This window comes from Bos javanicus, chromosome 15, assembly GCF_032452875.1.
Source record: "Bos javanicus breed banteng chromosome 15, ARS-OSU_banteng_1.0, whole genome shotgun sequence".
Taxonomy (NCBI): domain Eukaryota; kingdom Metazoa; phylum Chordata; class Mammalia; order Artiodactyla; family Bovidae; genus Bos; species Bos javanicus.
Genome location: NC_083882.1, coordinates 16,113,141 through 16,125,726, shown reverse-complemented (window position 1 = coordinate 16,125,726; position 12,586 = coordinate 16,113,141). Strand labels below are relative to the sequence as shown.

Sequence of the window (12,586 nt, the reverse complement as noted above, 5' to 3'; positions counted from 1 at the left end):
CTTTATTGTTAATGAAGGCTAAAGTGGAATTTTTCTTTCAGTGGACACCAAATGCATCTGTTAACTGAACCCTGCAATGAGGCAGACTTTCCCAGGTGTAGAATGTGATGAACAAATCACTGCAGATGGTGACTGCAGCCATGAAATTAAAAGATGCTTACTCCTTGGAAGGAAAGTTATGACCAACCTAGATAGCATATTCAAAAGTAGAGACATTATTTTGCCAACAAAGGTCCGTCTAGTCAAGGCTATGGTTTTTCCTGTGGTCATGTATGGATGTGAGAGTTGGACTGTGAAGAAGGCTGAGCACCGAAGAATTGATGCTTTTGAACTGTGGTGTTGGAGAAGACTCTTGAGAGTCCCTTGGACTGCAAGGAGATCCAACCAGTCCATTCTGAAGGAGATCAGCCCTGGGATTTCTTTGGAGGGAATGATGCTAAAGCTGCAACTCCAGTACTTTGACCACCTCATGCGAAGAGGTGACTCATTGGAAAAGACTCTGATGCTGGGAGGGATTGGGGGCAGGAGGAGAAGGGGACGACAGAGGATGAGATGGCTGGATGGCATCACTGACTCGATGGACATGAGGCTCAGTGAACTCCAGGAGTTGGTGATGGACAGGGAGGCCTGGCATGCTGCGATTCACGGGGTAGCAAAGAGTCGGACACGACTGAGCGACTGAACTGAACTGAACTGAACTGAACCCCCACATCATCTCATTCGCCACACAATCTCTGCAGTCTGTTCCATAAGAAGGAAAGGCAGGGCTAAGCCAAGCATGCCCAGTTTATTCTTTGCAAATTTTCTAATAGAAAAAGTACTTCATATCCTCAAGGACAGAATGAGAAAGGAGGGTAGAGCACAAAACACCACTAGCAGAGCTTCATCTGTGGAAAAGGAAATACTAGAAATGGCAAAGACACATTCTCATTAACTTGAATCACTGAAGACTTCTAAACAGAGTAATAAGACCATGACAGAAGCTGTACTCTGAAAAAGTTAATCTGACATCAGGTGCAAGGCTGCTGGGAAAAAAAAAAAGGGGGGGGGGGTGTTATTGTAACTGCCCAGGCAAGAGTTAAACCATGGCCTGAACCACAATAATATTTAACCTTGTATGTTTCCTAGTTTCAGGGGCTCTCCTCAGTCACTACACATACTAACTCAGGTCCAGCAGAGAGGACATAAATGAGGCAGAGAGGAGAAGACATACAACGAACAACTGGCATTCAAACTAGAGGAGCAGGAACAGGAGTGAAAACAATGATACAGGTGCAAAAGACAAAAACTACATTATCAAATGAGCAGACCAACAGATGCTAACTTACTTGAATCAGAGAAGTTTATATATAAGAATTTGTAAGAAAAGATTATATTAATTAGAAAGCCTGTTATTCAGTGCTGCTGCTGCTGCTGCTGCTAAGTCACTTCAGTCGTGTCCGACTCTGTGCGACCCTATAGATGGCAGCCCACCAGGCTCCCCCATCCCTGGAATTCTCCAGGCAAGAACACTGGAGTGGGCTGCCATTGCCTTCTCCAACGCATGAAAGTAAAAAGTGAAAGTGAAGTCGCTCAGTCGTGTCCAACTCTTAGCAACCCCATGGACTGCAGCCTACCAGGCTCCTCTGTCCATGGATTTTCCAGGCAAGAGTACTGGAGTGGGGTGCCACTGCCTTCTCCAAATTCAGTGCTAGAAAGTTGATAAGCATGTCAAAGTACTACAGTTTCTTAGGAAAGGAAAGGTTTTCTGTAATAGTATTTCTAAGAAAAACTAATTACTATTTCGATCTACTTAAAAATACTGAAGAGTTTACTACGTTCTATTGATATAGAGAACAGGCTTGAATACGTGCAAAACCTAAGATCCTAAGCCAGTGATACCCTAACAGACCAGACTGTTCATGCCTACAAAGAGCAGAGCATGATTTCAGAAGCAAGCATGTAACAGCAATGGGTAAAATCAACTTCCTGACGTCATACAACTCCTCTCTCTTGCTCTACTATCCACTGGATATCTCCCTATGCTACTTTCCCCTTGAGTCCCAACTTCTTCAGGTCTAACTCAGAGACAAAACAGAAATAAAGGTGTTCCAAAAATGCCTGGCCCCGAAGTTCCAAATGGACAGCTCCTTAATTATAAAGCCAATACAGATTACCACACCAACATTTTCAAAATTAAAACAGAACTGAGGGGGAAACAAAACAAAACAAAACAAAAAAAATTGATCATAGGACTTCACGATCACTCCTTCACAGTTTTCATTTATTTGTGCCTCTATGTGGCATTCAAGGTAAATTCTTTTTTTAAAACTTTTTATTTTGTATTAGGGTAAAGCTGATTTACAAACAATGCTGTGACAAATTTCAGGTGAACATCAAAGGGACCCAGCCATACATACACATGTATCCATTCTCGCCCAAACTCCCCTTTCACCCAGGCTACCATACAACACTGAGCAGAGTTCCTTGTGCTATACAGTAGCTCTCAAGGTAAATTCTTAAAGACTATTTTCTTGTTCTTGTTATCTAATACTGTGTTCAGCTGTTTGTTGTTTGACCATTTACAAGTTTTCTAATTTCAACTCTCATATTTGTCATTTCTACAAGTTCGTACTGGCTCTGTCTCAAATCCATGTTATTAATATTTTATCCCATATTCATATTTCCTATTCCTGCTGTTACTATATAAAGCTATTAAATATTCCAAAAGATAAAAGGTTTTAGATCAGATATGGGGCTGATTCTGTTGCTTAGTGTTTTTTTATTGGTATAGATATTTATTTCTTTTCTAAAAAATCAATGAATTGGAGGATAATTACTTTACAATATTGTGATGGCTTCTGTCATACATCAACATGAATCAACCACAGGTATACATGTGTCTCCCCTTAGCCTGAACCCCCCTCCCACCTCCCTCCGTACCCCATCCCTCTGGGTTGTCCCAGAGCACCACTGGCATTGAGTGTGCTGCTTCATGCATCAAACCTGCACTGGTCATCTATTTTACATATGGTAACGTACATGTTTCAATGCTATTCTCTCACATCATCCCACCCTCGCCTTCTGCCACTGAGTCCAAAATCTGTGTCTCCTTTGATGCCCTGCAAGTAGGATCATCGGTTGCTGTTGCTGCTGCTGCTAAGTCACTCAGTCGTGTCCAGCTCTGTGCAACCCCATAGACGGCAGCCCACCAGCTCCCCCATCCCTGAGATTCTCCAGGTAGGAACACTGGAGTGGGTTGCCATTTCCCTCTCCAATGCATGAAAGTGAAAACGGAAAGTGAAGTCGCTCAGTTGTGTCCGACTCTTCACGACCCCAAGGACTGCAGCCCACCAGGCTCCTCCATCCATGGGATTTTCCAGGCAAGAGTACTGGAGTGGGGTGCCATTGCCTTCTCTGAGGATTATCAGTACTGTCTTCTAAATTCCGCATACATGCATTAACGTACAGTATATGCCTTTCTCTTTCTGACTTATTTCACTCTGTATAATAGGCTCCAGATTCATCCACCTCATTAGAACTAACTCAAATGTGCTCCTTTTTATAGCTGAGTTCAAAGGTCTGTCTAGTCAAGGCTATGGTTTTTCCATTGGTCACGTATGGATGTGAGAGTTGGAGAGTGAAGAAAGCTGAGCGCCGAAGCATTGATGCTTTAGAACTGCGGTGTTGGAGAAGACTCTTGAGAGTCCCTTGGACTACAAGGAGATCCAACCAGTCCATTCTGAAGGAGATCAGCCCTGGGATTTCTTTGGAAGGAATGATGCTAAAGCTGAAACTCCAGTACTTTGGCCACCTCATGCAAAGAGTTGACTCACTGGAAAAGACTCTGATGCTGGGAGGGATTGGGGGCAGGAGGAGAAGGGGATGACAGAAGATGAGAAATGGCTGGATGGCATCAACGACTCGATGGACGTGACTTTGAGTGAATTCCAGGAGTTGGTGATGGACAGGGAGGCCTGGCGTGCTGTGATTCATGGGGTCACAAAGAGTCGGACATGACTGAGCAACTGAACTGAACTGAATATTTCATTGTTTATATGTACCACAACTTCCTTATCGATTCATCTGTTGCTTATTGTTTCAAGTGAATCTCATTTACGGACCATCATTACATTTTCATGTATTTTATGATTTTAGCTTATGACCTTCAATGCCATAGAACTTGTTTCTGAGAGACATGTGAGGCCTAAGTTGATAGGGTCATCCCCTAGAAAGGACCGATAGTTACTTTTGCCAATCACTTCAAGGCACTACTAACTCAAGAATACTTTAAATTCTCACCTCAAAGATTTTCAGACCACATATATAACATGGTTCAAGTCCTAAACCCTTATAAATCAAAGCTGTAAACCAAATTCTATACTCAGCCATATATGCCCTAGAATTATAAATACAACATACATTTATACTTATTTCCGGCAAAAAAAAATTTTTAAAGAACTTATATCACATTTCATAGTTGTTCCCACTGATTTTATTAAATACCACAAAAAATAATATCTTACAAACAAAACTGCATTTATATACATGTGTATCACTTAAAGGCAAATTAGAAAGGTAAAGTATTTTAAATATTCTCTTACCTGTTCAAGTGCCTGGGTTTTCTCTTGCTGTGTTTTCCTTGCAGCTTCCTTTTCAGCTTTGAGTGATGATGACGACACAGTTTTAACAGACATAAAATCAACAGTCATCCATTCATCCCTCTATTAAGAAAAAGAAGTCACTTCAGTATAAATTGATTAGAACAACACTAAACATTTAGTAATAAATTTTAGAGATCCTAGGGGCATTGAAACCTGGATTAAAGACACATGGCTGTATAATTTATTAGCAAGTTTCTTAGTCTCTGTAAGCCATAACTCTTCCCTGTAAAAATGGGTAAAAACACCTACATTTCAGGAATGCTGTAAGGAGTTAACAAGAAACTGACTTAAGGCATCTAGCTCAATGCCTGATACAAAACAGGCACTCAGACATTAGTTCTTCCCACCTTTCTTTCTTCACTGTTGCTAACAATATAAAAATAACAGTCTTCTTTGGCATATGAACTATAACCCAAAACTGTGACCTATTCAACTAAGAGCATTGCTAATAAAATTTTGGCATGCAGTGAAGGGAAAAACTGTGACTTGAACTCCACTAACTATAGAAAGGTCAGATAGATATAACAGTACAAAGCTTCAAGTACATAAGGGGAGAAGTACCACTTCCCTGTCAAATAACAGTACAAAGCTTCAAGTACATAAGGGGAGAAGTACCACTTCCCTGTCAACAATCAGAAGCAGAAAACCCTGAGAGACTAGACTAGGGATAAATGCTAACTTTCCCACAGGAAAAGAAATGAAGTTCAAAAGCTCAGCAGATTGCATTATTGCTAAATTACTTGTAAATTTTTATTGTTTACAAAGTCTAATTTTTCTACTGAAGAAATTATACTGATTTCATTTTAACATTAACCTACTCTTGTAAGTTCACACTTGTTTAAAATCAGGTGGCTTACCTGAATAATCTGATTATCTTCTTTTTCTAACTTTTCATCTTTAATCTTCCAGGCCTTTTCCTTGTCAGGAGTCTGGGAGGGAACAGCCTCAACCCACTCATCTTCAGAGCTCTAAGAGTATTTAGAATATAAGTAAAATTCTCAAATTTACATAGTTTCATATAAAAACTCTGTGTAGTTGCACTCTTTCATTTTTTCTCATCCCTAAAATACCAACCTTATTTGGGTTTCCAGTCTTTGCCCACTATACTTTCTAATCTCTAAATATTCCTCTTGGGGAATTAAATCCATTCTCATGGCTTAAACTACCACCAATTATGCTGACATCTTTCTAATTTATAAACCCTAAGTTTCAATAATTTAAACAACTGCCTACAACATTTAAATGCCACGCTGAACTCAGTAAGAACAAAAAGTAAACCCAGCATATACTTCTACAATACTTGTGCCTCTTCCTATATATTTGAATTAAGCATCACTACCCACCCACTTCCCCAAGTCAGAAGTTTCAGGATCATCTTGCCCCTGCCATCTAAACCTACTACTGTATTTCGAAAAGATTTCCAAACTATACCATACAGTGAACATCAAATGACCATCATGGGATCCACCTCCACCCCTGGCCAGAACTGACTGTTTCAGAGGTTGTTACCTAAACCAACTGATTTCAATCTTAGTCACTCTCCAGAAATCTGAAATGGTTTACTCTATAACTAAGGAGAACTGGAAAGACTGTGGCAGAGACCATTTCTACCATGAGGCACAGAATTCAGCAAAAATTTATCAGTATCAAGAAAAACAAAAACAGAACTAAGAGGAGAAGAAAAGGAAGATAGAAAGAAGACTCATTAAAGCATTCATGACTCTAGGTCCAGGTATTTCCTAAAACCCACCTGCACTGCTATATGTCCTATGAGACTCTGCTGCTTTAATAGTGATGAAAGTGAAAGAGGAGAGTGAAAAAGTTAGCTTGAAACTCAACATTCAAAAAACTAAGATCATGGCATCTGGTCCCATCACTTCATGGAAAATACATGGGAAAAAATGGAAACAGTGACAGACTTTATTTTGGGGGACTCCAAAATCACTGCAGATGGCAACTGAAGCCATGAAATTAAAAGACACTTGCTCCTTGGAGGAAAAGTTATGACCAACTTAGAAAGCATATTCAAAAGCAGAGACATTACTTTACCAACAAAGGTCCATCTAGTCAAAGCTATGGTTTTTCCAGTAGTCATGTATGGATGTGAGAGTTGGACTATAAAGAAAGCCGAGCGCTGAAGAACTGATGCTTTTGAGCAGTGGTGTTGGGACTCTTGAGAGTCCGTTGGACGGCAAGGAGATCCAACCAGTCCATTCTAAAGGAGATCAGTCGTGAATAATCAATGGAAGGACTGATGTTGAAGCTGAAGCTCCAATACTTTGGCCACCTGATCCAAAGAACTGACTCATTGGAAAAGACGCTGATGCTAAGCAAGATTGAAGGCAGGAGGAGAAGGGGACAACAGAGGATGAGATGGTTGGATGGCATCATGGATTTGATGGACATGAGTTTGAGCAAACTCCAGGAGTTGGTAATGGACAGGGAAGCCTGGCGTGCTGCAGTCCATTGGGTCGCAAAGAGTTGGACACAAATGAGCAACTGAAGTGACCTGAAATCAATTTACATTTGGTTTCTGTTACCTACAATCAATAGTTCCAACTAATATATACTCTTTCCTCCCCATCCTTAAAGCAACAGCCCTAGATCAGATCTGCTTATTTCTCATCTGGAAAAACCAAATTAGTCTCCATAACCCCTGTCTTTCCTGCTCCCTTTCATTCTCCAACTCCAACTCTAAATACATTTAGAGTAATGTAAAGGGCACATCTGGTCACAGTACTACTCTTCTCTGACTACCTGTCATAAAGACTACTTTTACTCCTCTTCCTTCTGACCAATAAAATTCAATTTTATTTAAAGATGTAACATGCCTCCCTTCCTGGAAAGTAAAGGCTTAATCAAATCTCCAATAAGGTGGAAATGAAAGTATTGTGTAGGACGTTCTAGAAGTTAAGAAAAAGAGGGCATCCTCTCTACTGTTATGTAATCTAAGAGGCACTTTTTAAAGACAACAGCATGACAAAACTAGAAGCCTTGATCCCAGAAGGCCACACTACCATTAAGTTGTCTACCTGATTTCCTTTACATGAAAGAAAAGTTAACTACTTTTACATTATACATATTTTATATTAACCAACGGCTATTCTGAAGTTCTCTAATAAATACAAATGAATCTAATTTGATGATACATTTACTATTACTACTATAAACCAAACTTCATGGTATACAAAATCCTATCAACCACTACAGCTTCATCTATTGTTTTATATAAGGCAGAGGAACCAGAGATCAAATTGCCAACATCTGCTGGATCATCGAAGAACCAAGAGAGTTCCAGAAAAACATCTATTTCTGCTTTACTGACTATGCCAAAGCTTTGACTATGTGGATCACAACAAACTGTGGAAAATTCTGAGAGATGGGAATACCAGACCACCTGACCTGCCTCTTGAGAAACCTATAGGCAGGTCAGGAAACAACAGTTAGAACTGGACATGGAACAACAGACTGGTTCCAAATAGGAAAAGGAGAACGTCAAGGCTGTATATTGTCACCCTGCTTATTTAACTTATATGCAGAGTACATCATGAAAAACGCTGGACTGGAAGAAGCACAAGCTGGAATCAAGATTGCCAGGAGAAATATCAATAACCTCAGATATGCAGATATGCACTTCCCTTATGGCAGAAAGTGAAAAGGAACTAAAAAGCCTCTTGATGAAGTGAAAGAGGAAAGTGAAAAGTTGGCTTAAAGCTCAACATTCAGAAAATGAAGATCATAGCATCTGGTTCCATCACTTCATGGGAAATAGATGGGGAAACAGTGGAAACAGTGTCAGACTTTATTTTTCTGGGCTCCAAAATCACTGCAGATGGTGACTGCAACCATGAAATTAAAAGACGCTTACTCCTTGGAAGGAAAGTTATGACCAACCTAGACAGCATATTCAAAAGCAGAGTCATTACTTTGCCAACAAAGGTCCATCTGGTCAAGGCTATGGTTTTTCCAGTGGTCATGTATGGATGTGAGAGCTGGACTGTGAAGAAAGCTAAGCACCTAAGAATTGATGCTGATGAACTGTGTTGGAGAAGACTCTTGAGAGTCCCTTGGACTGCAAGGAGATCCAACCAATCCATCCTAAAGGGGATCAGTCCTGGGTGTTCATTGGAAAGAGCGATGCTGAAGCTGGAACTCCAATACTTTGGCCACTTCATGCAAAGAGTTGACTCATTAGAAAAGACCCTGATGCTGGGAGGGATTGGGGGCAGGAGGAGAAGGGGACGACAGAGGATGAGATGGCTGTATGGCATCACCGACTCGATGGACATTGGTTTGGGTAAACTCCGGGAGTTGGTGATGGACAGGGAGGCCTGGCGTGCTGTGACTCATGGGGTCACAGAGTCAGACACGACTGAGCGACTGAACTGAACTGAACTGAATCTAACACTGTTAAGTTCCTTATAGTTAAATTTACATACATATATACACAAACATACATGCACACACTTTTATACCATGTTCTTTCTTACTTCCATGCCTTTGCTCTCACAATTCCTTGTGCGCACACACCCCTATGTGCAAGGTTGATTCTTACTCATCCTTTAAATCTCAATTCCAGCGTCATTTCCTCAATAAACCTGCATATAAAATCCTTCTTCCCTAATACCCTGAAATGCCATGGCATCATGAGATTACATACTGAAAGTATGTTTCTACTTAATTAATGAGTTCCCCAAAAGTTCGAACTCTATATATTTATATTCCCCACGTATATGAAAGTATCTGGCAAAAAAGTCAGCATTCAATAAATGTGCATTAAAATTAGCTGAACTGACTCTTCCAACAACTCAAGGTAGAGACTTTGGGCAGCAGCCTGCATCCAAGCATTAAATATCAGGCGCTGAATGAAAGAAGCCTATGTGACACAGCTGACAGTCTTCCTCCTTTATACAACAATGACACATGGACCATTCTGTATAGCTCTCCTGCCTCCATTTCATCTGTATTAATTTTGTTGCTAATTTTCACTCTTATTCACTCACCTCACCACTTCAGCATGATTTATGTTCCCCTCCCCAAACACCATGACCTAAGTTCTCTTGCTGATTTTAATTTCAATTCTCCATCTTACCTTGAAGAATTTATAAACTATCAATGTGACTCTTGACCTAAGAGAGGTCCCAGGACTCTTCTTATGTGTAGCCATCATAATTAACCACACTCCTCTTCCCATCTAACAGTCAAAGCCTAAAGACAGAACCAAGACAGAAAAGTGCCACCAATGAAAATATACATATTTATATATATATATATGTTATATATGCACATAAAATTCATAAAATTTATATATGTAAAATATAGGCTTTACATGTAATGTGTATGTGTATATATATATATATATATATATATAAAAATATGTATACTTCTCAAGGTACTTGAGGACTTCTGCATTGGTCATGAAAAAAATAAATGCCACATCAGATTAGAAATATACAGAAAAGAAAACAAAAGTAGAAAATATAAGAAACAACTGTTTCTAGACATTGACTCTCAGTTGTGCAGGACTATGATCACTGAGAAAAGAGAAACAAGTGAATGTTACAATTACACTCTACTGGTTCTTGCCTGCTGGCACTTTCTAGACAAAGGCACAAGGAGAGGTAATTCAAGCATAGTATGACAATCTCACTGAGTTAAAAGAAATAGAATTTTAACTTCATGATGACTGAGACAGAGTATCCATGAAAAGGAACCTACACAGAGAAAGAGTTCTGGAAAACTATATGAGACCCCTGTAGTCTTTAACTCAATAACAAACCGAACACGTTTACAATGTAAGTCCATAAGGATACACAAAGAATAACTACCTTGTAAGAAACAATTATTAGAATAACTACCATATAAGGAACAATTATGCTATTTCCGGCAGAACAATGGTAAAGAATCCATTTGCCAATGCAGGAGATCCAAGAGATGCAGGTTCGATCCCTAGGTTGGGAAGATCCCCTGAGGTAGGAAATGGCAACCTGCTCCAGTATTCATACCTGGAAAATTCCAGAGACAGAGAAGCCTGATGAGCTACAGTCCATGGAGTTGCAAAGAGTCAGATACAACTGAGCACACACACATAAGCAGAGAGATCTCCAGAGCTCACAAACTGCCAGATCAGCAGAGAAACCACAAAACTAGAATTAAAATAGACTGGGAAAAAAACCTAGAAAAAAAAACCGTCGTGGCTCAGCTGGTAAAGAATCCTCCTGCAAGGCAGGAGATACGGGTTCAATCCCTGGGTTGGGAAGGTCCCCTGGAGAAGGGAACAGCTACCCTCCAGTATTCTGACCTGTAGAATTCCATGGACCATGTTAAAAAAAAAAAAAAAAGAAGAATGCTAAAAAAAACAACTAACCAAATGAAGCTAAGAGAAAGAAGAGAAAAAGGAATAAAAACAAATGGGACAAATAGAAAAGGGACTGGCAAGAAGAGAAACTCAAACATATCTATAATTATATTAAACATAAATAATCTCAGCACTGTCTAATAGGATCTTTCTATATCTAAACCACCCAATATGGTAGCCACTAATCCAGCCATAGAGACTTCCCTGGCTGCTCAGATGGTAAAGCGTCTGCCTACAATGGAGGAGACCTGGGTTCAATCCCTGGGTCAGGAAGATCCTCTGGCGAAGGAAATGGCAACCCACTCCAGTACTCTTGCCTGGAAAATCCCATGGATGGAAGAGCCTGGTAGGCTACAGATGTGAAGTCGCAGAGAGTCAGACACGACTGAGCGACTTCACCTTACCTTACCTTAATCTAGCCATATGTGTCTGTGAACACAAAAAAATCTGGCTAGTGAGACTAAAGAAATGATCTTTCAACCTGATAACTTCAATAAATTTTGATTAAAAATTTAAAACTCAATGTGGCTATCACATTATATAGTGGAGAAAATTCCCTAATTTAAAAGGAAGAAATTGATCAGCTAAATAAAAAGGCAAGCCTTAAATACAGACTGTCCACAAGAAATACACTTTCAATGTAAAATAAAGATACATTAAAACTAAAAATTTTTAGTTTATCTTTATTGTATCTTTATTGTATACCTTGATATATCTTTATTTTACATTGAAAGTGTATTTCTTATGGACAGTCTATATTTAAGGCTTGCCTTTTTATTTAGCTGATCAATTTCCACTAATACAGTATACTAACGCATATATATGGAATTTAGAAAGATGGTAACAATAACCCTGTATACGAGAAAGCAAAAGAGACACTGATGTATAGAACAGTCTTTTGGACTCTGTGGGAGAGGGACAGAGTGGGATGATTTGGGAGAATGGCATTGAAACATGTATAATATCATATATGAAACGAGTCGCCAGTCCAGGTTCGATGCACGATACTGGATGCTTGGGGCTAGTGCACTGGGATGACCCAGAGGGATGGTATGGGGAGGGAGGAGGGAGGAGGGTTCAGGATGGGGAACACATGTATACCTGTGGCAGATTTCATGTTGATATATGGCAAAACCAATACAATATTGTAAAGTTAAAAAAAAAAAAAAACTAAAAAATTTTTTTAAAAGATATACCATGAAAGCAAAAATAGTAACACAACTAAAAAGGCTTTATTAACATGAGACAGAAGTAGGCCTTAAAGAAGAATATTATCAGAAATAAAGAGGAACATTTCATGATATTATAATCATCAATTCATCAACAAGATATAACTATCCTAAAAGTGTATTTACCTAACAAGACTTCAAAATACATGAGGTAAAACTGACAAAATCCGAAGAAGAAAGACAAATTCACAACACAGAGATTTTACACTATGAATAAACTTTCTCCCAAGTTGACATTCACAGAACACTACAACTATGTATATTCAGTATACAACTGAATATACATACGTTTCAATTATATAAGAAATTTTCACCAAGATAGAGCATAGGCTAAGCCATAAACTCAGCCTCATAAT

General features: G+C 39.3%; 1 protein-coding gene across 5 annotated transcripts in view; it reads right to left on the bottom strand.

Moving 5' to 3' along the window:
- Positions 1-12,586, bottom strand: part of CWF19L2 (CWF19 like cell cycle control factor 2) — a 140,355-nt gene that overhangs the window by 115,104 nt on the left and 12,665 nt on the right. For all 5 annotated transcript variants that reach the window (XM_061440191.1, XM_061440194.1, XM_061440193.1 and 2 more), the window contains 2 exons: positions 5,501-5,611; positions 4,584-4,703 (listed from right to left, as the gene is read on the bottom strand). In XM_061440191.1, coding sequence (XP_061296175.1) covers positions 4,584-4,703; positions 5,501-5,611 — 231 coding nt within the window. The remainder of the gene's footprint in view (positions 1-4,583; positions 4,704-5,500; positions 5,612-12,586) is intronic.